At 38.3% G+C, this 25,337-nt stretch overlaps 1 protein-coding gene across 1 annotated transcript in view; it reads left to right on the top strand.

Annotated features, from left to right (window-relative positions):
* Nucleotides 1-25,068, top strand: part of LOC127788935 (transcription factor MYB1-like) — a 37,233-nt gene extending 12,165 nt beyond the window's left edge. The window contains exon 2 of the mRNA XM_052317650.1: nt 23,810-25,068. Within this exon, the coding sequence (XP_052173610.1) occupies nt 23,810-24,753 (944 nt within the window). The 3' untranslated portion in view covers nt 24,754-25,068. The remainder of the gene's footprint in view (nt 1-23,809) is intronic.
* Nucleotides 25,069-25,337: the final 269 nt, after the last annotated feature.

Here is a 25,337-nt window from a genome sequence, read left to right as displayed (position 1 = left end):
CTTCTCCATTTGAATGCAATTCAAAAAATCCTTCCATATTTAGCTGAGTAGAGGAGCTTCTAAGAACCTTTAAATTTACTCCATGATTCTCTTACCATATTTAGATCAACGAGATGATGCAGTCTTGATATGGACTAGTGAGTGTGCTCCACATGGCTGCCATATCATCAAAATGCCATGTTCACAATGTCGCCAAGTTACATATATGACAACTCCATATTGTGAACTACTCAAATCTCCTCAAAAACTTCCATATAGATTGTTTGAACTTTCCATATATGAACAAGAATTCCATATATATATCTTCTAGACTTTTCATTCCAAGAAGAACTTTCCATACATAGCTCAAATACTCAAATTTCTCGGAAGCTCTCTAAAAACTTGTTTCCATATATAATGAAATCTCTATATAAATATAAGAAGTTTCCATATATAACCTGTGTCATGAAATCACTAGAGAATAGGTTTGTAAGCCTTATGAAGGCTTCATGCTTTGTTAGTATATAAAATATAAATGTACATTCACATTCACACATGCCAATCATCAATCATCAATCATCAAAATCTACACTCAACAAAGATAACATCAATCATCAATCATCAAAATCTACACTCAACAAAGATAACAACTGAATGCCCTACAAAATAGCAAATATATAACTGAAGAAAATATCAACTAAATATCCCCCTAACAACCACTAACTTATTGACCTATAACTCAATACGTGGCATAGCCACTCTCCTATTTTCACTCCACTACTAACAGTTTTTGACTTGGTTTATTAACATCACAGTCATGCTCTTCGCTATAAGCTTCCTCAACAAAAGACACCACCCTTCTATTTGGACAATTGGCAGCAATATGACCAAAGCCTTGACACTTGAAACACTTTCAGGAGTTGTTTGATGAACTATTACTTGCCTTATCACTCTTTTTGTTGGTCTTAGTAGTGTTTGACTTGGTTGACTTTGCCAAAATGCTCCCTTTGTTGGAAACACTATCCTTATTTGCACTTTTAAACTAGGCTTTGGAGTTTTGTTATTGTCGCTCCACCTTCAATGACTACTTAGTGACATCTTGAAGCATCCAATAGTGTTGAAGTTGGACAACATTAGAAATCTCATAATTTAGTCCTCCAAGAAATCTCGCAATTGTTTGCTCATCAGGTTTCATGATATCACACTTCATTATCAGTTCTTATTCTGTGGCATATTCTTCAATAGTCATGTTTTGCTATTGAAGGCTATGGAATTTGATGAGCGATAATGACCTGGCAAGTATTTTCTCTTCAATTCTTTACACATCTTCGCCCATGTTGTGATGTTGTTGCGTCCCTCACATTCTCGTTGGCATTTTAGGTTCTCCCACCAAGTTGAAGCATTCTTCTTGAGTTTGATGACTACTAATTTGACCTTGCATTTCTTAAGAACTTCTTTGTAACTGAATACCTGCTCAACAGTATGCATCCATTGAATGAACTCACCAGGTTGCATCCTTCCTTCAAAGTTTGGGATGTCAACTTTCATTCTTTGATCTTTGTTTCTTTCTTTGGCCTGATGTGCATGAAGTCATGGTTGAACTTCTTAGTCAGATGAATCGCTTTCATCATGATGGAATGAGTTGATCTCATCTTTTATGGATCCGTTAGGTTGCTCTTCGTCTGATTCACGGTTATGCTTCTCATGTTGCTCATATTACTCAATACGTTGTTGAAGTTGTTCAATCTCACGTCGCATGTCTTTGAGGACTACATAACAAATAGGGTGTTCTTGGTTGTTGCGATTTCTTCATGAAGGCGTCTTTAATATCTAGGCTCAATACCCTAGGATTTGTAATCAGACTTTGATAACAATTTGGCATAGGAATGTGGATGGACTGCTCAATCTGATCTTGGTGAGGCTGAAACCCCACTGCGAATGAACAAAGTTGATGTAGATGAACGGCCAAATCACCACCTTAGTAGACCACCTCAAGGATACAGCTATACCCTAATCCCTAGGAATCCATCATAAGGGAGGAGAGAGAAAACAAGAGAAAATCCTTATCTAAAGAAAATTGTTCTTTATTCAATTGATTTTACTTGATTAAAAACTATTGCATAGCACCCCTATTTATATAAAGGAATCCTATACTAAAGAGGAAAACAATTATAATAGGAAACCAACTCCAAATAAGAATAATAATCCAAAATCCAAAAGGAAATAAGAATCCTAAACCAAAAAGGAAAATTAAAATATATTCTTAAACAACTAGGAATCCTAAACCATCTCATCGCATTATTGAGCTCAATCTTGTTAGTTTGCTTGTGTAATATTTATCTTTCATATCCTTTAACATATTTGAATCCTTTTCTTCTTATTGTTTAAGATTCTTAAATGCTATATATTGTTCTAGAGTGATATTTGAGATTTTTAAATGTATTAGTCTTGATTATTATTTATGGTTAGTTAAGATCTGTTTTTGCTAGGTTAGTGAAGAAATTTTGCATTACATTTTTTAGATTCTTGACATATCCACTTAGATGGGGACCTTTTGAAAAGTCAATAATCATTAATTTGATATTGTATTATTCTTAAACCCAAAACTAATGCAGTTGTTCATTAGGGCTCCATTTGCTGTAATTTTTTATCTTATTTTCCAGCCTTTGGTTTGAATATTAAAATATTTTCTAAAAATTAGCTATATGTATATTTATGTGTATGTATATGTATGTATGTATTTATGTATATGTGTGCGTATGTGTAATATACATATATGAGTGTGTGTATTTATGCATGTATATTTATGTATGTATGTATATGTGCATATATATGTATACATGCCTATTATATATATGTGTGTATATATGTGCATGTATTTATATATAGATATAGATATATAAACATATATGTGATGGAGGAAAAAGTAATATATTAATTTTGGTGTGAATTGGAAAATGGCTTAGGGATTTTGAATCAGTAAGTCATTTTCCCCCATTTGAGGTAAAACATGGAAAAAATTTCATGTTTTTTGTCATACAAACACCAGAAAATGGGTAAAAAACCAAACAGGTGGAGCCTAAATACAAAACCTGATCTACTTTCATTTTTCTTGAGGTTTGAGAAGTTTTATTGGCAACTTATTATTGCTTTCTCTATGTTCCTTTTCTTAATGATGTGAACATAGATTAAAAATGAAAATTTTTCATTGGTACACCGTACATGTTTATGTATAAGGTTGACATTTCTACCAGTATGTCTGCATGTGTCACAACAGAACCTAAGGATAGTAAGTTCACCTGGCTTTCATTTCCTAGTTGTTGGACTGAGCAGTCCACAGATTTTTCAAGGTCTGCCTTTTATAGACATCAAATAGGGAAGATTGCAGTCTTTTCCAATTGCAAAAAAGAGAACCTATTGACCTCAGTCTGGGTAACCTTCGCTTGTTAGGGATATAATATGGGAAGTACAGTTGCCTTAATCCTGATATATTTTCCAGTTAAAAGGAAGTGTTAGCTGGCATTTATTAGTTACAAAGCAGCAAGTTATATTGATTAAGGTATGGCATTTATTAGCTGCTATACCTTAATCCTGATATAAGGTATGGCATTTTTTTGTTTACTAGAGCTTCAAATTGGGTATTACCGTATTAGGCAATCCTTTGGTGAAGATATCTGCTACTTGATGGCTGGATGGTACATAAGCAATCTGTAGGAGACCAGAATCCAATTTTTCCTTTAGGAAATGTTTGTCAATTTCAATACATTTTGTCTTATCATGCTGCACCGGGTTATAAGCTATGCTGATAGCTAATTGGTTGTCTTCCAACAGCTCAATAGGTTTTTGCACTGGACTCTTCAAATCTTCTAGGATAATTTTCACCCATAAAAGCTCACACACACACCTAGAACCATGGCTCTAAATTCGGCCTCTGCGCTGGATCTAGCTACCACCCCTTACTTCTTACTCCTCCAAGATATCAAATTCCCCCCAAGAATACACAATACCCAGTTGAGAATTTTCTATCCACAAGAGAACCACCATATTCCGCATGTGTATAGCCTTGGATCTTCAAATCAGCCTCGGGAGTGAATGGGATCCCTTTCCCTGGAGTGGCTTTGAGATAACTTAGGATTTTTCTCATTGCATTCATATGAGCTTCAGTAGGTTGTGCATAAACTAACTTACTAGGTTTAACAACAAAGGATATGTCATGCTTAGTATGAGAAAGGTATATTAGCCTCCCTACTAAGCGTTGGAATCGCCCTTTGTCCACTTCCTTTTCATCAGTATTTGCTCATAATTTTGTGTTGGGATCAGCTGGAACCCTTGCCCCTTTTCCTCCTAGTAACCCAGTTTTAGTAAGTAGGTCTAGGACATATTTCTGTTGGGACAAGAAGATACCTTCCTTGGAGTGGGCCACTTCGATGCCTAAGAAGTACCTTAATGGTCCAAGGTCTTTTATCTCAAACTCCCGGGCTAAGTTCTGCTTTAGGTAGCCTTGTTCATTCAAATCATTCCCTATTATCACAATGTCATCGACATATGCAAGCAGAGTAGTTACTTTCTCTCCTTTATGTTTGATGAATAGGATGTGATCCCCCTGACTTTGGTGGGATCCCATAGATGACATAGCCTTTGAGAATTTGTCAAACCAAGCTCGTGGGGATTGCGTGAGCTCATATAATGCCTTCTTGAGTTTAGATGCTTGATTGTGCCTTGTTTCTTCATGATGATATCCTAGAGGTAGTTCCATGAAGACCTTTTCCTCTAAATCTCCATGTAAAAAGGCATTCTTGACATCAAGTTGCTGCAATTTCCATCCACAATTAGTTGCCAATGCTAGGAGAACTCTAACAATAGTCATTCTGGCCACCGGTGCGAATGTTTCTAGATAATCTATACCATAAGACTGTGTATAGTCTTTGGCAACCAATCGTGCCTTATACCTGTCAAGTGTCCCATCAGCCTTGTATTTCACATTAAAAATTCATCTACAACCGTTTTTATCCCCTTTGGCCTAAGTACCAGCTCCCATGTATTATTCTTTTCCAGTGCTCTCATTTTTTCTAACATGGCCTCTTTCTAGTTGGGATCTTTTACCATCTTTTCCACTGATTTGGGAATAGCCATTGCTTCCAATGAAGTCAGGAAATTTTTATGGATTGGAGATAGGCAATGGTAGGATAGGTGTTTGGCCAATGGGTGTTTGGTACAAGTTCTAACCCCTTTTCAGATAGCAATAGGCAAGTTCAAATCTTTTGAGGTGGGTTTGAAATGTTAGGTGAGTTCTCACAGTATGGTATTTCCAAACTAGGATTCGGGGTTGGTGTTGAGCGTGGCTGAAGATCACCAATGGAATGTCTTCTCTTGTATACATAGGGAGAGCCCTTATACCTAATAGGAGAGATGAGCCTAGAATCTGCTTGCTTAGTGGGTGAAACTGATGGAATTGGGGAGGCATGCATTGGGTTGGCAGGAAGAATAGGATTAGTATTATGATGTGAATGACTAGGTGTAGTGGCCCTCTCTCGGATAATCCCGCTGGCATAGGACATCCGAAAGAAGGTCATCACTAAAATGATATAGAACAATATAACTCAAAATCACAACTTCTAATCTTAGATATATATATATATATATATCCAACGAAAGCCTTAATATAAGTTTACATTATTCAGGAACTATGGCCTATACAAAATGATTACAAGGGCACAAATGGGTTTAACAAAATAGAAATCTCCTCACAATGCGCCTTTAGCAAAACTACCAACACGGACCTTTTTATTAGGAACGTCTCTGTACACTTCTAAACTTGAGCTCAAGCCCCACTTGACTCACCCCCAACGATCTCCTTGCCCTTACCTGGAATGACAAAGATTAAACAAGGTGAGCCACAAGACTCAACAAGTATATATATAATAACGGAAACAAGAATGAAGGGATGGATAACAAAATAGAGTACACTCGACTCCCCAATATAATTTAAAACCCATCATTCAATTCCCATTATTAATACCAATCCATACCATCATCATTATGTATTTATGCAACATTTCATCTCCCATAATTACATGGATCTCCATACATCGCATTGGCTTGCACAACCTTACATATACTTGGGTCACATTGGCTCTCAAAGCCATTTACTCACATGCATGAATGCATACATATATATAAAAAAACAATTTGCCATTCATTGGCTTGAACATTGCCTACCAGGCTATATGGCCACCTCATCCACGTCAAGCGCTCCGTAGGATATCATTTTCTTTCCTCATTCGCGGAACATAGCCGCCGTGCCAAAATAATAATAATAGGGGCTCATATAATAATGCCATGCAATGCCCATGTGATCTCACATAAATATAACGTACATGCTCCATTATAGAAATGTACATATCATGAACATCATGCACATTTAAACATTTTAATAACATATTCATTCATGAGCCCATGTATGCACATTTGTATATGTCTTCAATCACATCCTAGTATTTTAGAGGATTGAGTGATGCTAGAGGAAGGAATTAATAACAACTTAGATAAACATTCATGCTTAATTTGGATTAAGGAGAGCCTTAACTAACTCAAATCATAACCAAAATATAAGATATTATATATCAAATCGAAGCCCTCGAAGTCTAGTTTATGACGCTTCAAACGGATCTTAATTTCGGCTTCTACATCAAAAGTTATGGTCAAAATAGCGAAGTATGCGCAGAGCTGCCAGACAAAAAAACTTTAAGTCGACTTAATATAAAATAAGTCGACTGAGGCTAAGTCAACTTATCTAAAAATAAGTCGACTTTTTGCAAAATAAGTCGACTTGATCGAGAACCAAGCAAAACGGCCAAAAACTGGCCTCTGCCGAGTCGACTTAACCCAAAATAAGTTGACTCGACACACCCAAAACACGCGAAATGGACACCAAATACCCCAAAAATTCCAATCTAGCTTACTAACCCACCAAAGTCATTCCTTGAAGTAAAAATGGGGTGAACAAACCTCAACGAACACATCAACAAGACCATCCAATTTACAAGATAAATATACAATACTTATAACCAATGGAGAGAAACCATTTTACCAAAGAAATTTCAACCAATGGAGAAGATGAAATTTGCATGAAATGGAGAGAAAAATCAAGGAAAGCTTGCACAACCAATAAAAGAAGGTGCAAGAAGAACTTGCCTTAAATGGTGCAACTCCAAGAGATAAAAACACTCCCAAAAATCTGCAAATCTTCACTTGAACTCCAACCAAGAGCAATAAATGAAGAGAATAGAAGGAGGAAAATGAAGAGGAAGAAGAAGAGATGCACGAGAGGAAGAGAAAGAGAGAATGGAGAGAGAGAAGAAGAAGAAGTGATTGGGAAGCAAGAAGGAATGGGGGGAAGATGGGCTGCCGCCAACTCCAACCACCCCATTCTTTGGAAATTTTCAATTATGCCCTCCAATACACACACACACACCACTTAAATATCCATGCCCCTTATGGTCATTTCTCATCTCTTTTTCATTTCTTTTCCCTTTATTTAATTCAATCTCACGTTAAATACATGGGCCTAAGCCCATCCCAAGAGCCCACTCATATTGGGCTCAAGCCCATTTAGCCCATAACCTTGGACTCTTCCACACATTTAAACCCCATTTATATGGGCTTATACATTTTCACATCACTTGCATTTATCATCCCACATAATTATCATTTTCATTAATTTTCCTTTTAACAACACATAAATTATTTCCCAAAATTAATTAGGATAAAAATTCAAATACCCAAAATAACTTACCAATAACGCCTAGACTCACTAACGGGTCATTACACTAGGACCCAATGGAGCTGTTTCAAGAATAGGACTGAGGTATTCCCACTCCATATCAGCTGGTCTACCAGTGTCTTTCATGGCTGGAATTGGGTTAAAGAATGACCGAGATTCAATGAAAGTGACATCCTTTGAGACATAGAATTTACATGTTGCTAGGCGATAACATTTATACCCCTTTTTGGTCGGAGAATATCCAAGGAAAACACATTTGAGGCCCTAGGATCCAATTTGTCTCTATGTATTTTGAGTATGTGGACAAAACAAACACATCCAAACACTGTTAGAGGTAATGGTGTATGGAGATTGAGGTTAGGGAAAAATGATGCTAGAAGCGAGGAAGGGCTTTGACCATTAAGAATCCTAGAAGGAATCCTATTGATAACATAGGTGGCTGTCAACACTGCTTTGCCCCAAAAATATTTTGGCATATGATGATGATGTAGGATAGTTTGAGTGACATTGAGGAGGTGTCTCATCTTCCTTTCAGCTACCACATTCTTTTAAGGTGTATAAATTTAAGATGATTCATGGATAATGCTGTCTTTTTGAAAGTAATTATGTAAGTGATTGTTGAAGTAATCTCTTGCATTGTCGGTTCTAAACCTTTTTATAGAGGTGCCAAATTGGGTGTGAATCATTTTACAAAATGAGGGCAACAAAGACCCAGTGGCAGCCTTATCTTTTAGAAAGAACACCCAACACATACGAGTATAGTCATCGATAAAGGTTATGAACCATTTTGCTCCAAAACAGTTTGTTTTGGATGGCCCCCAAACATCAGAGTGAATCAAATTAAATGGTTTAGAGAAAAATTTATTGTTGATAGGATAAGAGACTCGGTGATGTTTAGCAATAATACATTCATCACACTTAAAACTACTAGGATCTAGAGAATTGAACAAATCTGGAAACATTTGTTTTAACAAGACAAATGGAGGGTGACCTAATCTAAAGTGATGTAACCAAATAGCAGAAAGATTAGAAGCTGACTAGGAGGAGTAGGCCATACTATGTTGTCTTCTTGTAGGACAATGTCTCTTCCCTTCCAAGATATAAAGCCCATTATGAACCTTAGCCGCACCAATCATCTTCCCCGTGTCCTTAGCCTAAAACATACACATGTGAGGTGAGAAAACAACCAAGCAATTCAAATATTTGGTTAGCTTATGAATATAAATTAGGTTTGTAGTTAATCTTGGGACGTGCAAGACCTGATTAAGACGCAACCAAGGGGTTAGAGTTACTCTGCCCTTTCCAAAAATTGGGACAGAGGCTCTATTTGCAATGGTGATTTGTTTAGTTGGTTCAATGATGTCATAGGTTTCAAAGGCATGGAGATTGGGGGTCATATCATTCGTGGCTCCTGAATCAAGGATCCATAGGCTATTCTTATCAGTTTTAGAAGTTGTAAAAGTCTCAAGGGTTAGAGTTTTATCTTGTTGTACCAAGGAGCAAGATGCTCCATCTTGGAATGTCCGAAGAAAAGCCTTTAATTTTCCTAGCTCCTCTGAGTTTGACTGAGTAGGATTAACCTCTGTTGAATCCACTTTATCAGTTTTTTCTCCGGAATCTTTATTGGATAGGTAGCTTTGGTGCTTCATATTTTTGAAGCCTCCAATCTTGCTCAAGACCACTTCTTTCCCATGTAACTTGAAGCATGTTTCCCTAGTGTGTCGTGACCTTTTGCAAAAAGTGCATCATTGCCCTTCACGATTAGGTTCACAATTTTGAAATCTAGGTTGAAATACAGATTTTCCAATGATTTGAACTCCAGGTTTGCCAGGCTTGATTACTCCTCCTTCTTGTTTGCTAATCATTAGTGCTGACCCTTCGTTGTTGTGTTCTGTAAGCATGGCATATCTTTGATTTTCCTCACTCCTGATGATGGCAAACACTTCATTTAAGTTAGGGAGTTTATCCTTATCTAGGACTTGAATCCTCACTTGATCAAATTCTGGATTTAGGCTGGCTAGAAACTCAACTATTCAATCTCTGTCAACAATCTGATTAAGAGTAGCAGCATCCTCTTGGCACACCATTTTGATAGCTTGATAGTGATCAAGCTCCAACCATAATCCTTTCATTTGGTTGTAGTACTCCATCATTGTCAACTGCCCTTGCTTGGTAGAGTTTATCTTTGTTTTAACTTCAAAGATCACTGAAGCATCCTTGACTTTCGAGAAGGTTTGTTGGACAGTCTCCCATACCTCCTTGGCTATGCTTACGAACATAAATCCCCACTAATCTCTGGCTGCATTGAACTCCACAGCTAGGATATAATCCATTAGTCTTCTACATCCCAGGTCGTGAAGGTTGGATCTGCTTCTTTGGTGGAATTCCAGTTAGGTGATTCCCTTTTCTGCGTCATTTGAGGAGAGTCTTGACCAGTTGAGCTCATTGTAGAATGCTCGGCAATTCACCAGCGATTGGGGATTGATCAACTGGAACTATTTGTCCAATTATGGCAGAAGGGGGTGTGTTGACATTTGAAGTTTGTGACATAATCTCTGAGGGGAAAAACGCAAAACAATGAAGGTTCTGACGGATGGGAGAAGAGGTTGTGCACTAAAGGCACTAGGGTTGTTGGTAGATCAGGTTGGAATCGAGTGGCTCTGATACCATGTAAAAGAAATCAGAATAATTCTTCATATCATCAATACCGTGAACACTATGAACTTATAGATACAAACTCCTAAGTCTAGTAAACTCCTAAGAATATACGAACTCCTAATAATTCTCCTAAGTTTTAAGAGTAGATTACATTCCTAAAAATTAGGATTAGATCACATTCTACTAGATTACAACTACTAATTTACAACAGATAAATAAAACACAAAACATATAAACAAAACAGATAAATTGAATTTAGATAGCATCCTTATCTTCTTAGTTCTCAGCTTTGCTTTTCCTTGTCAACAGTAACACTATTTTGGACAGGCTAGTTGATAGCATGGTTATCTTATTCTCCTAAAAATCCAATTTTGGTCATACTAGATCCAGATGAGGAGTTGAAATGTATTGATTACATGGTCCCTGTAGTACATAGCTTGCTGTATGTCTCATTTTAAATTGCCATATCAGAGATTTTTCTGTGTCTTAGGTGGCTTCAATTTGACCCCAGCAATTTTGATATCACTGATTTTCTCACTTTTTCCTTGTGCACTATGATGCATGCACTTATGCTGTTCTTGAAGCTGATTGCTGGCCATCTAAGTGCTTTCTGTTTTTGACTTCTTGAAGGTTTTGTGAATTGAGTAATGTGATTTTATATTTCTGACTGTTAGCCACTCTCATTTCCTCAAGAGTCAACAAGGTAGTTAGGGCAGAATTGGGAGAGAATTGAGAAAGAGAGGGAGAAAGAACTGAGGGAAGGTGGGAGAAAAGAAAGATTGAGAGAGAGAGAACGTGAGAGAGAAGGGAATTCAGTTTCTATGAATATGCATATTGCCTCTCATTCTGTTGGATTACCTTTTTATAGCTAATCAGTAACTGCTGCGCTACAACTAGAGTAGCTGCAAGTACAATAGCTGCTAACTACTTACTATTATAAGAAAAAGGACAAAACCACCCCTGGGGTTCTGACAATTACCCCCCCCCCTCCTAAATTTCTTGCCCTCGAGAAATGGAAAGAAGCCGAGCCGCCTGAGGAAACTGCTTAAGCAAATGAGGGAGGTACTCCCACGTGGTATTGTCAGGATGGAGTTGGGTCCACTGAGCTAACACTTGAGTGGTAGGAGCTCCTTGTCTATGGATCACCCGTCTGTCCAGTATGAAGGCTGATTCCACCAGAGGAGCAGCATCTGGCACATAGGCAGGTAGGGTAGGAGTCACTGGTTTGGCACCCACCGATTTCTTGAGTAAGGAGACATGAAAGACAGGATATATTTGAGAAGTGACAGGCAGCTGAAGCTTATAAGTGGCAGTCCCAAATTTGGCCACAATAGAGAAGGGACCAAAGAACTTAGGACTAAGTTTAGAAACCGATCCATGAGTAAGAGCCTGTTGGCGGGGATGTCTCGACTTCAAATAGACTTTATCACCCACCAAAAACTCCCTTTCACTATGCCTGCGGTCAGTAAATGTTTCATCTGGTGCTGAGCAATGGCCAACTTCTTGTGAAGCACCTGTAAAACCTCTAGTTGCTGCTGTATGTAGTTATCTACAGCAGCGACAGATGTGGACTCCAAAGTGGCAAGTGGCAGTGGGGGCTTATAACCATATGAGGCTTGGAAGGGGGACATTTTGATGGAGCTGTGGTAACTTGAATTACTGGGCTAAGGACAGCCACTTGTGCCAGGCTCAAGGCTGTACAAAATAGAGGTATCGTAGGTACATTTCTAGGCATTGATTCATGTGCTTTGTTGGACCGTCTATCTCAAGATGGTATGCAGGGGACATGTGTGACCTGACACCCAAGGACTTAAAAGCAATTCCTGCCACAACAAACTGGTGAAGACCTTGTCTCTGTTGGAGACTATGGTCTGAGGCACCCCATGCAAACTGATCACAGAATCCAAAAATACTCTTGCCACCTCCTGTGCTGAAAAAGGATGAGAGAGGCCTGTAAAATGGGCAAACTTAGTGAATCTGTCTACCACCACAAAGATACAGCCCTTGCCTTCAGATTTTTGTAATCCTTCTATGAAATCCATAGATAGACATACCCAAGCCTACACCAGTATTTCCAAAAGCCGCAATAATCTGGGTGTTGCCACTGTTTCATGTTTACACCGCTGACATGCCTCACAGGACAGCACATACTCAATCACACTCCTCTTCAAATTTGGCCAATAAAATAGCTGCTTCACTTTGTGATGAGTATTCCTTATGCCCAAATGTCCACCCACTGGGACCCATGCAGTGCTTGCAAAACTTTGGACTTCAATTGGTTACAATCTCTTATGACCATCCTGCCATGAAACCAGATCAACCCATTAGTCATCGTGCATCCCTTTCAAGGATCAATGAGCAGTTGCTCCAACAGCTCCTTAGACCATTCAGCTAGTGTATAACTAGCTATCACCTCTTGTAGCCAATCAGGAATAACTGAGGTAATAGCTGCAACCATCCCTTCATCAAAACACTGGGAAAGAGCAACTTCAGCTACATTCTCTTTTCCTTTCATGTATTGGATAGTGTAGTCCAGGCCAATTAGTTTATTCATTCCCTTCCTTTGTAACAGAGTCTGCAACTTTTGATGTAATAGAAAGTTCAAACTCTCATGGTTGGTGCAAATAATAAAGGAACCACCCTCCAAGTAGTGCCTCCATTTATCAACAGCTATAAGCACGGCTAATAACTCCTTATCGTATATACTTAGTCCCGCATGTTTGGGAGCTAAGGCCTGGCCGAGAAAGGCTATTGGGCAACCTTCTTGCATGAGAACAGCTCCAACCCCAACATTACTTGCATCTGTCTCCAAAATAAAAGGTTGACTGAAATCCGGCAAGGCCAAGACAGGTGCCTCGCCCCTGCTTTCTTCAAATTTATAAAGGCTTCCTCTGCCTGCAAGTTCCATTTAAAGCTATCTTTCTTTAACAGCTCTGTCAAGGGCTTATTGAGGACCCCATAATCCCTCACAAACCGTTGGTAATAACATGTCAACCCTAGGAATCCCCTTATAGCCTTCACGTTAGCAGGTCTTTGTCATTTTGGCATAGCAATCATCTTTTTTGGATCAGTGCTGACTCCTTGAGCTGAAATATTGTGCCCCAAATACTCGACCTGTCTTTGAGCAAAAGTACATTTTTCTTCACATACAATCGATTGAGCCTAAGGATCTCAAATGCATATTTTAAATGGATGAGGTGTTTGGTAAAAGGAGGGCTATAGTCAAGGATGTCATCAAAGAAAACAAGGATAAATTTCCTTAGGTAAGGTTCAAAGATGTGGTTCATCAAAGATTGGAAGGTGGCTGAGGCATTAGTTAGGCCAAAGGGCATAACCTTAAATTCATAATGCCCTTGGTGTGTTAGGAAGGCTGTTTTGGTGAATATCCTCCAGTTTCATCCGAATTTGATGATAATTGGCTCTCAGGTCTAGCTTGGAAAAGATGGTAGCATGCCTAAGCTCATCAAGTAGGTCTTTAATTATGGGAATGGGAAACTTGTCCTTGACAGTCATGGCTTTTAGTTGATGATAATCAACACAGAATCGCCATGTACCATCATTTTTTTTTACAAGTAGGATTGGAGAAGCACAAGGACCGTAGCTAGGTTGTATGATTGATTGTTGCAGCATGTTCTTTACTATGGTTTCAATTTCAGTCCCTAGTTTAGGAGGGTATCCATAAGACCAAAGATTGACCGGTTCTGAAATAGGTTTTATTCGTATGGCATGGTCATACAGTTGTTGAGGAGGTAGAGAGGTTGGTTATGTAAAGAGATCCCTATACTCATTCAAAAGTATATGCAAGGAATCAATTTCATGTACCTGCCAAATAGGTTGGATTTGGTTGCTATCAAACACCATCAGCTTCTCCGAAGAAGGCTGCTTCGATTCTTCCCTTTCATCAGTGGCCTGCAGTGAAAAAAGATGTGCCACTTGCTGCAGTTTATTTTTCAGCAGCCTCTGCAGTCTTTTTCCCGTCATCATCTTGCAAGAGGCTACATCAAGGCCTCCGACCAGTGTTATTAACTTCCCATCCTTAGTAATGGTGACCTCCAACTTGTTGAAATCAAAGCTGATTGGACTAATAGTCTGCATCCAATCAACTCCCAACACAACATCACAGCCTCCTAACTTAAGCAATCTCAAATCAGTCACAAACATTTCTCCCTGTGTTTCCCAGCCGAAATTCACACAAGCAGACCCGCTGATCATTTTTTCCCCATTTGCCAGAGTCAGTCAGTGTCTGTGTGCTAGATAGCTTGTACCCTAGCTTTTTGGCCAACTTTTAATCCAAAAAACTGTGGGTGCTTCCACTTTCAATTAGCACCGTTAGTTTATGATTCCGAAACTTCCCTTCCACTTAAATAGTCTTACTGTTAACCAGGCCTTGTATGTCATGCAATGAAATTGCACCTTCTCCTGATCCATTAGCTTCTTCTTCTGCTGCTGCTGCTCTAATTTCTTCTGTTTCCTTTGTTTCTTCATCTCCCTCCAGCATTAACAATTTCTTCCGACATTGATGACCAGGTGCGTATCTTTCTCCACACCTGACGCATTGACCTGCCTGTCTCCTCTGCTCCCTGGTCCCAGGTTTTCCTCCCACTGGCTGGTTTACTATTGCTGTAGATCGTATAGTTGGCACTCTATAAGTCTGGCCCATCTTCACCGTCTCCTTACTTCTCTATTCATCACCATCTGAATCCCTCTAAAAGGAAATTTCTGTTTCTTCATAATTGCTTCCACGGTCATCTCCTGCAACCTCGCACTTTTAGCAGCCTGTTGGACCAATTTTGGCTGTAACATTTTGACCATTGGCCTTAATTCTTTGTTCAAGCCGCTGATAAAGCTCGAAACGAAGTAGGGCTTGCTTAATCCAGGATTTAAATTGATCATCAAGGACTTGAGTTCCTCTAACCGTACTTGATAATGCTAGACAGTGCCTTCTTGTCTCAGCTTATTAAACTTTTCCACAACATCAACTAAGTTTTGATCACCAAATCTGGCACAAAATCCTTCCACAAAATTTGTCCAATTGCTATTCGTTTGTAGTCTATTCTAGCCTTGGAACCACGATTCTGCCACATCATTCAAATACGCCGAAGCGAGAGCTACCTTCTGTTGCTCCAATACTTGACACATCGAGAAAAACTTCTCACAATACCTTATCCACCACCGTGGATTCTGGCCCTCAAACATTGGAAGATCAAACTTAGGCATAGGGAATTGAGGCTGGTTTGAAATAGCCCAAATCCCTTGCCTTCTTCCCCTAGCTCTCTCCTCAAAGATCTCTCCACTGGCAGCAGCCTCTACTTCAAAATCCAACAACTCTGTTGTCCTAGGGGCTGGTCCAAGTCCAGGGAGGATTGGATCAGTCCTTTCCATAGGAGGAAAGTCTGGTGATATCTGTACCTAATTCTGCTCCACGAACATTAACATGAAATTCTTTATCTGGTCCCGAATTTGATTGTTGACTACTTTGCATAAACCTTCAACTTCCACGTGCATTTGGTTGATTGCACCATTGAACTTCTGTGACATCCTCTCCACTATCGCCTCAATCAATTCAACCCTCCAATCCATTCTTTCAATTTTCTGATCCATCATGAGAATTGCTTTGTGATTCCTACTGGACCCAACTTCTAGCGAATTCACATGCAATTGAAAGACGGTCACTGTCGAGTTCATTTGCTGTGACGTGACTCAAAATTCTTCATCCAATCCATGGCTAGACCTCACAAGTAGGGGAACTAGGAACTGCCTTGAATTGCTGGAACTAAAACCCGAGAATCAACACTGCTCGCCTTGCTTCAATTGACCACCGCAACAATTGCCGATTGTTCACCACAACAATCGTCCAACTCCAGTGGAGGAATGATCACTCTGATACCAAAATTGTCAAGTCCTCAAGACTTGACAAGGTAGTTAGGGCAGAGTTGGGAGAAAATTGAGAGAGAGAGGGAGAAAGAACTGAGGGAAGGCAGGAAAAAAGGAGAGAGAGAGAGAGGAAATTCAGTTTCTGTGAATATGCATCTTGCCTCTCATTCCATTGGATTACATTTTTATAGCTAATCAGTAACTGCCGCGGTACAGCTAGAGTAACTGCAAGTGCAATAGCAATAGCTGTAAGCAAAAGGACAAAATCACCCCTAGGGTCCTAACAACCACTTCATTGAAATAGAAATATATTTATTAATAGAATTTCAAATCTGAATTAGTGTTATTAAAGGCGTGCCTAGGCGCACCAAGGTGCACCTTGGGCACCTGAAAGCATTCTAGGCAAGTGCAGACCAAAAGGCATGAAGGCGCACCTCAACCCAAGGTGCCTTAGGCTAAGGCACGCGCCTTGGGCTTTTTAACTGTTTTTCAAGGTTTTTATTTTATTGCTTGTTACTTTATTTAATTTTTTACTATTTAGAGTTTAAATTTATTGTTTCAACTACAAATTTGACAATAAGTAAAAAGACTACTACTTCAAATGCTTCAATTGAATTTGAACTAGATGAAGATGGATAGGGAGAATTGAACAAATTCAAGGCATGCAATAACAAAATGCAACATTAAGTCACCAAAACAGCACCCCCATACTTGCAACCATCTTTCTTAGGCTTCTATATATCACCTATGATCTCCAGATGCAAGACGTGGACAAAAAGGGAAAAAGAAAATTATATTTTCATAGGCCCAAGTTAAATAGTGGCTTTTCCTTAGTTTCCCATCTTCCTTGATTGTGTTTCATTTACTTCAACAATGTTTTGTTAAAGTTGTTCAAGTCTTGATTTTCTTAAGATTATATTATTCTAGTAATAAAGAGTCAAACTACACTCAATATCTAATGATTAACATTCTATTGGCGTGATCAATATTTATAATTGACACCACGGAGGCTGAGTTTTCATTATGCTAAGAAATATGCAAATTCAAGTCTAGTATATTACCTACCAAAAAAATGTATGAAACTATCATCACACTTCTAAACCATAGAAATCATCCAACAAGAGTAGATGATATGGAAGAAGATATTAGAGATAATGCTTCTAATGATGAAAATATAGAAATGTTTGATCTTGATGATGAGGATGATTTTTCGATTATTTAAAATACATAATTAGTTAATCTTGATTAAGATTTAAAACCTATAATTTTTTTTAAGATTTAATTTAAGTTGACTTAAAAACTTTTAGATTACATGTTTTTGGCATTTTTTATTGTTCTTTTCATTAGTATATTTTGAAGTTTTTAATTTCCTTGATAACATACTTGTAAATATATTATAAGGAGTTATGACTTATTTTATACATTATTTTCCAAGTAGGATATATATTTTTCTCTTTTTTTTAGTAAGCATGCACCTTCTATTAGGCGCGCACCTCGCCTTGCGCCTTAGGTTCCAACACCCTTTTGTGCCTTAGTGCACTTTGAGCCTTTAATAACACTGATCTGAATGCAGGTCATTGTGACATGGTTCTACGTGAAATTTGCTCTGCACTTGTGTATTTTGTTGGCTAGCTGTCCACCTCTTCTTTTTGAGGCTGCATTTTCTTTCTGCAACATGATTGTAAAAGGCATATTCTGCTTGTTTTTAGGCGATGACATAGCTGCATCATTGTAAATGGAAGCTAGATGTGTGAGCTCTTAATGGAAGTTATGAATGCAATTGAGTCATGTTTGTACTCACTGTTTGTTACTTTGTGTATTTGTATGTTAAATGAATTTGGCATGAGTATCAAGTTCAGGTACTGTGTTTAGCTGTAAGACCCCCTTAGGCTGTAATCTGTATTGGGATATGCATCCAATTTTAGAGATGAGCTTGAAATTAGTTTTTTTTTTTTTTTTTTTTTGAGAGGGGTCAGAGGGGAGAAACAAACTTCTATCCATATAAAAAGCGAGATTCTTTATCACCAAACTTTTGTTTCTACTTTTCCAAAAATGGTTCATATTAAAGGTTCAAAGTGTTTAATTAGATTAGGAATCTGGAAAATACCAAACACTTTCCTTTTTCATGTCCAGCGGATACAAGTGTGCTAGGGAGAATAGAGTCGTCTGTGTAATGCATTTTTTGTTTGGGGCAGTGCTTTATATAAAAATTAATAACCCATTTGTGTGTATTTGGTTGTTTGGCATTGGTAGCATGTTTTCAGTCTCTTGGTATTTTGTTATTGTGCATAATGATATGCTAGTCATGTTACTCTGGCATCTTTTCTTGGGGGTCACTCTGCAGGGCTCAATCATGAGCTTCATTGTATATCTAGGTAACAATCCCCTTCAAGGCATTTCTAGAATGTTGCATGGCCTCGACTATTTGTATTAGAATTTGTTTAGGTGCCACAAAGACCATCCCGAACCATAAATCTTAGAACATGGAGGCTTGGCTTGAAGTATCCAGTACTGGTATAGAAAAGGGAATAAGGAGTACTTCTATGGGTAGCCCTAATGCATGAGAATCCTTACTTTGTAAGGGTTGGAAAATGATCATTTTTGTATGCAACCTTATCCTTTCCAAAGTGGCTGTTTGCCACAAGTCAAACTTGCGAGCTCTCAATCATAAGGAGCAACCTTATGTTACTGCTAAGGCTCACGCTCAAAAAGGGATATATCATATAGATTAGATAGAATATGGTGGGAAGGTCTTTCTTTCTTCCATGTGAAAGAAGCAACAGGCCCTTATACAATATTTTTATGCATAATATTACTTTATTTTGTGTAAATTGCACTCAGAATCCTTGTGATTTGGGTCATTTGCACAGTGACCCGCTACGGTTTAAAAATAGCTCTAGAGGTCCCTATAGTTTACCTTTTTTTTTGCCTAGATACCCCTTCTATCACTAATGGCATTAATTAGACCTTCATTAATCTAGTTAAGTTAATCAAACTGTACAACATATCCAGCCTTTATCCCACTATGTGGGGTTGGCTACATGAATTTTTGACTTCCAGGTATTTTTATCTTTTGTCATATCTTCATTTAGGTCCATACACTTCGTATCAAATTTTAATGTCTCTTCCAAAGTCTTATTGAGTTTACCTCTACCTCTTTTTTTAACTAATTGTTTCATTTCATCAACTCTCCTCACAGAAGCATCTCTTGGTCTTCTTCTCACATGACCAAACTATCTTAGTCTAGTCTCTCTCATCTTCTCCTCGATTGGTACTACTCTTACCTTATTACGAATAACCTCATTTCTAATTTTATCTTTTCCTGTATGGTTGCACATCCATCTTAGCATCCTCATCTCCGCTATACTTGTCTTTTGCTCATGCTGGTATTTAACTATCTAACATTCTAAGCCATATAACAAAACTGGTATTATAGTTGTCCTATAAAATTTTCTTTCCAGTTTTAATGAGATTTTATCATCACATAACACCCCCAATGCATTTCTCTATTTTAGCTAACCTGCCTTAATTCTATGTGTGACATCCTCGTGAATTTCTCAATCTTTTTGAATCACTAATCCCAAATATCGAAAATGGCATTTTCTTTGTATGATTTGATCCTCCAATTTTATTATAACATCCACCACTCTTGTATTCTTACTAAATTTACATTCCATATATTCTGTTTTCCTTCTCCTTAATTTAAATCCCTTAAATTCTAAATTGTTTCTCCACAACTCAAGCTTAGTGTCCACTCCCTCTTTTGTTTCATCCACCAACACTATGTCATCTGCAAATAGCATAAACCATGGAACCTCTGTCTAAATGTGTTTAGTGAGTTCATCCATTACTAAAGCAAATAAGTATGGACTTAGTGCAAAACCTTGATGCAGTCCCATTGTAATTTTAAACGGTTTAATATCCCCTCCGCATGTTTTGACTATTGTCTCTGTAACGTGATACATGCCCTTAAGGGCTTCTATATATAGGCTATTCGGACTCTTTTCTTCTCTAAAACCCTCCATAATACTTCTTTATGGATCCTATCATAGGCATTTTCTAAATCTATAAACACCATATGCAGGTCCTTCTGATTATCTCGATATCTTTCCATTAGGCACCTCAGTAGGTATATAGCTTCCATTGTTGACCTATTAGGTATAAGACCAAACTGATTTTTCGAGACATCTGTTTCTTTTCTAAACCTCTGTTCTATTACTCTCTCCCAAAGTTTCATGGTATGGCTCATTAACTTAATTCCTCTATAATTTTCACAATTTTGAACATCTCATTTATTCTTGTATATAGGAACCAAAGTAATCTTCCTCCACTTATTTGGCATTTTTTGATTTAAGGATCGCGTTAAATAATTTTGTTAGCTAGGAGATGCCCTCTTCTCCCATGCATTCCCATGCTTCTATTGATATATTATTCGGTCCCACCGCCTTATAATTTTCATACTCTTTAATGCCTACTTTATTTGTTTTGAACTTATGCGTCGATAAAATGTATAGCTCACATTCCCTTCGAAGTTACTAAGATGTCCTAACCTAACTCTTGTGTCCCCACTATCATTGAATAATTTTGTAAAATACTCCTTCTATCTCTCCTTAATCGCTCCCTCATTCACTAATACATTTTGGTTTTCATCTTTTATGCATTTCACTTGGTTTAGATCCCTTGTTTTTCTTTCTCTTGCTTTAACTAATTTATATATATCCCTTTCTCCATCTTTTGTATCAAGTCATTTATATAGATTCTCATATGCTTTTGACCTTACTTCACTAACAGCTATTTTTGTTGCCTTTTTCGCTTCTTTATAATTTTTTAGGTTTTCTTTATTGTTGCACTAATATACAGCCTTATAGCAAGTTTTCTTACTTCTAATTTTCAATTGTACCTCTTCATTCCACCACCCAGACTCCTTAAGGTTTGGTGTCCTACCATTTATCTCTTTAAGGACTACATTTGCCGTGCTTCTTAGTGCAGTAGCCATTTCTCTCCACATTTGGTTTGCCTGTCCTTCTCCATTCCATTCCCTTTTACCCCTTAATTTTTCTTTGAAGATTAATTGTTTCTTCCCTTTTAAATCCCATCACCTAATTCTTGGATTTTGTTTTATGTGATTTTTTCTTTTCCAATTTCTTACTTGGACGTCAAGTACCAAAAGTCTATGTTCAGTAGTCAAACACTCCCCCGGTATCATCTTACAATCCCTACAAGCATAACCGATCCTCTTGTCTCATGAGGAAGTAATCTATTTGGGTGCTTGATGTGATATTTTTATATGTAATTAAGTGTTCGTCCCAGTTTTTAAACCTAGTATTGGTTATGATGAGCTCATATGACATAACAAAATCTAGAATAGACTTACCTTTATTATTAATTTTCTTGAATCCATACCCTCCATGTACCTCTTTATAGCTGTTTCCATCTCCATGTACCATTTAAGTCATCTCCTATAATCACTCTCTCCTCTTGGTATCATTTTTATGAGTCCCTCTAGGTCCTCCTAGAATTTTGCTTTTATCTCTTCACCTAACTCCGCTTGTGGTGCATATGTGCTAAAGATATTCATAATCATTCTTTCTAGACCAACCCTCACCATAATAATCCTATCCCCTATTCTCTTTACATCCACTATCTCATCTATTAAGCTTTTATCCATAATAATCCCTACTCCATTTTTCGCTCGATCATTTCCTATGTACCATATTTTATATCCAGTTTCTAATAAAGTTTTTATTTTTTTCTCTATCCATCTCGTCTCTAGAAGTTAATCAAACTCTAATTAAATTAAATTTGACAACAAAATTAAAAAAAAAAAGAAGATAAAATGCCATTACTAGCAATGGAACACACTGGTGGCCATGCCATGGAATCCACAGAGAGAGAGGAGGAAGAAGAAGAAAAATGAGAAGAAGAAGAAGAAAGAATTGAAGTAGTTAAACTGCCATGGGTTCTGCATCTCTAGCATGCCCAGTGCCATCACTACCTTGTCATTCGCCACGCCCGTCATCAGCCACCATTCACAACTGTCTCTTTGTCTATCATCTTCCCTGATCTCTGCAATCTCTCTCTCTCTCTCTGGGCTAGATTTCTTTCCCTCACTTCAGCTCTTTGTCTGCCTTACTTCTCTTGTTCCTTCCCTGTCTTGACCCATCTCCCCCACCTCTGGAAACGTTGACCTCTGCTAGCCATCTTGCTCTGCCTTGAGCCAACATTGTTATGTCTTTCCCTTTTTGTCACTGCTACCAAGCTCTGCCTTGAGCCACCATCATTAAACTAAACTCTCTCTCTCTCTCTCTCTCTCTTTCTCTCTGTGCTGCCGACCACTGCATTCTACCTTTTGAACCCATCCTTGTCATCAGATCTCCAATAACCCATTAGCCAATTGATGAGGATGGGTTCCCATCACCAGAAACGTGCTTTTATCCTTGTACATGTTGGAATGAAGAGAACATAGTGGCAAGGATTGCTATTCGCAATACCTTGAGAAAGAGGCTGAAAATTTGTCTGCTATGAAAAATCAATTCTCCTTCCATCATACCCAAAAAGATAATTATATGGATTTATATTGTTGTAAAGCATGCCTTATATGTATATTTGGCACAAACTTGTACACTTACCTTTCATCATGATGTGTTGGCATTGGTTCTTTGGGGTGGGGAGGGGGGCTAATAGAAAAGTCTATGTGACAGAGAACTTGCATACTTCTGTTTTTTCTTCAAGTATAGAACTTGAATTACTAGGCAGTTACTTCTGGCTGTTTGGATATGGAGGAATTGAGATTTGGCATAAAACACCCCAATACTTTCACCTTTATTTTGATGTCATGACAAGTATATTTTTGTGTTCAGTGTGTCTGCTGTGCATTCTTCCTCACAAATTTCATATTTCACAGCAAATCTGGGATTACTCATAGCAAAATTTTATTATTTCAATGGCAAGTCACCTACGATTGCTGCGTTCTGATCATGTTAAATCTTGTAATTCTTTTATAACATTTTGACAATCTTTGATGCTATTTATTCCATCTGAAAATCAGAACATGAGTTTAGTGTTTCACACATATTTTTAATTTTATTCTGTGTGATCCTATTTCACATAACTCAATTCGTGTTGATGATCAAAAGGTATCTACTTTGACCTTTTCTTTGGTAGTGGTTCCATGATCCGAGGGTCTGGTTGTTTTTCTTAGTATCTTTCTGTGCACATGAATATAATTGAACTCACCAAATTTCTGCTACCCAATAAACATATGCACACTCAATTGACATTTGCTTCTTCGTAAAGTTGTGATGTTGATACTTGCATGAATGGTTTCTGAAGCACTCTATTATATTTATGGAACCTCAACACTTCGTTTTCTGTACCGTATCACCAGGAGATGACCATGTTGTATCAGTTGGCAAAGAGTTGTGCTACATCTGGTTGAAAAACACTTCTGCATTTTATTCATTATTTTAGTTCTCTTCTGAATGAACAAAAATAATACAACTGAACTTGTTTCAGATGAAGAGGACCGCATCATTGTTCAGGCCCATGCTATTCATGGAAACAAATGGGCATCAATTGCGAGGCTTCTCCCAGGGAGAACAGACAATGCAATTAAGAACCACTGGAATTCTACATTGAGGCGCAGGTGCATGGATCATGGCAAGTTCAAGTTTGAATCGAGCAACATGATGGAAGACAACAGTGTGGACAAGTCCAAAGCTTCGTCTGAAGAAACTCTATCATGTGGAGATGTCAATTCACCCAAGCACTTGGAGGGAAAAGATGTCAGCTCCCGAGACAATGTGAAAGAGCCGTGTGAAGACAAAGATCAAGCAGAAGGTCAACCCAGCAATGAAGCAAGAGAACCACCTACGCTATTCCGTCCTGTGGCACGTGTCAGTGCATTTAACGTCTATAATCCTCCAGATGTTCCAGAAAATGCTTCCTCATTTCCAAGGCCTATTCCCTTACAAGGGCCTTCAATTCAAGCCCCAAGCCTAGAGGTTGGGCTCTACAAATTCCTTGAAGCATCTTTTGGAGATCGATTGACACCCCACCAGTGTGGCCATGGTTGCTGTGGGCCTGAAAGCAAGGGAAGCTCTAAAAGTTATTTGCTGGGGCCTGAGTTTGTTGACTATATAGAGCCTCCTTTCTTTCCAACTTTCGAATTAGCTGCACTAGCCGCAGATATAGGTAATGCTGCTTGGAAGAGGAGCGGGTTGGAACGCAGCATCATCACAGCAGCAGAAGATGCGACTGCCCAGGTTAGGTTTGGAGTGCATCATCTTCCCATGGGTCATATTGACAATGAGAGCCGAAAGAGGAGCGGGAACTCACTTGTAGAAAGGGGACAGAACAAGGTGGCTCGAGTGACCACTGATTCAGCAGCACCAGCAGCATCACCATCAAATGGAAGACAACCCATTACTGCACCGGCTAAAGTTGAAGGCCAGAGTTGATCTGAAGCTGTGGCTTTTCTTGAAGCCAATTGAACTTTGCCAAAATTCAGTCACCCGAGGTAGGAGAACTTAAATCAGTTATACTAGTTATTAGAATTGCGGTACTAAAAGTAGCTGGAGCTCGATTTTACGGGCAGATCTTTCAAATGGTTTCTGTAGCTAGTTGGATTCAGTCTTCAGGGTGATGGTAAATTAATCTTGTAGATATGAGGTAGCTTTGGTGGGTAAGTTATGGTGGATGGAAAGCAGAAACCTTCATTTTATAAAGGTAGATGCTTTACTTAAATGAAAAAATTTGGCCCGATCCGTGCTGAAGTTCTATGGGATGAAAATTCTTGCTTTTTTGTTTTACCCCACGCATTTGAGGATACCGGGGGGGGTTTGAGATGGAGGACTCTGCTTTTTTTCTTTTTTCTTTTTTTATAGTAAAAAATTTACAGTCACTACTTTTTAAGTTGGGTGGCTTTTAATCAGTCGTCTTGATTCATTAAATTATTTTCTTTTCTTTAATTTACACGAATGGCGCATTGATAGTGACAATGAATCTTGGCAAATTGATGTCTTCCTTTCTTCTGTCGGTGTGA

This window comes from Diospyros lotus, chromosome 13, assembly GCF_014633365.1.
Source record: "Diospyros lotus cultivar Yz01 chromosome 13, ASM1463336v1, whole genome shotgun sequence".
Classification (NCBI taxonomy): domain Eukaryota; kingdom Viridiplantae; phylum Streptophyta; class Magnoliopsida; order Ericales; family Ebenaceae; genus Diospyros; species Diospyros lotus.
Note: the sequence above shows the minus strand (reverse complement) of the source record. Positions and strands in the feature narration are given on the sequence as shown.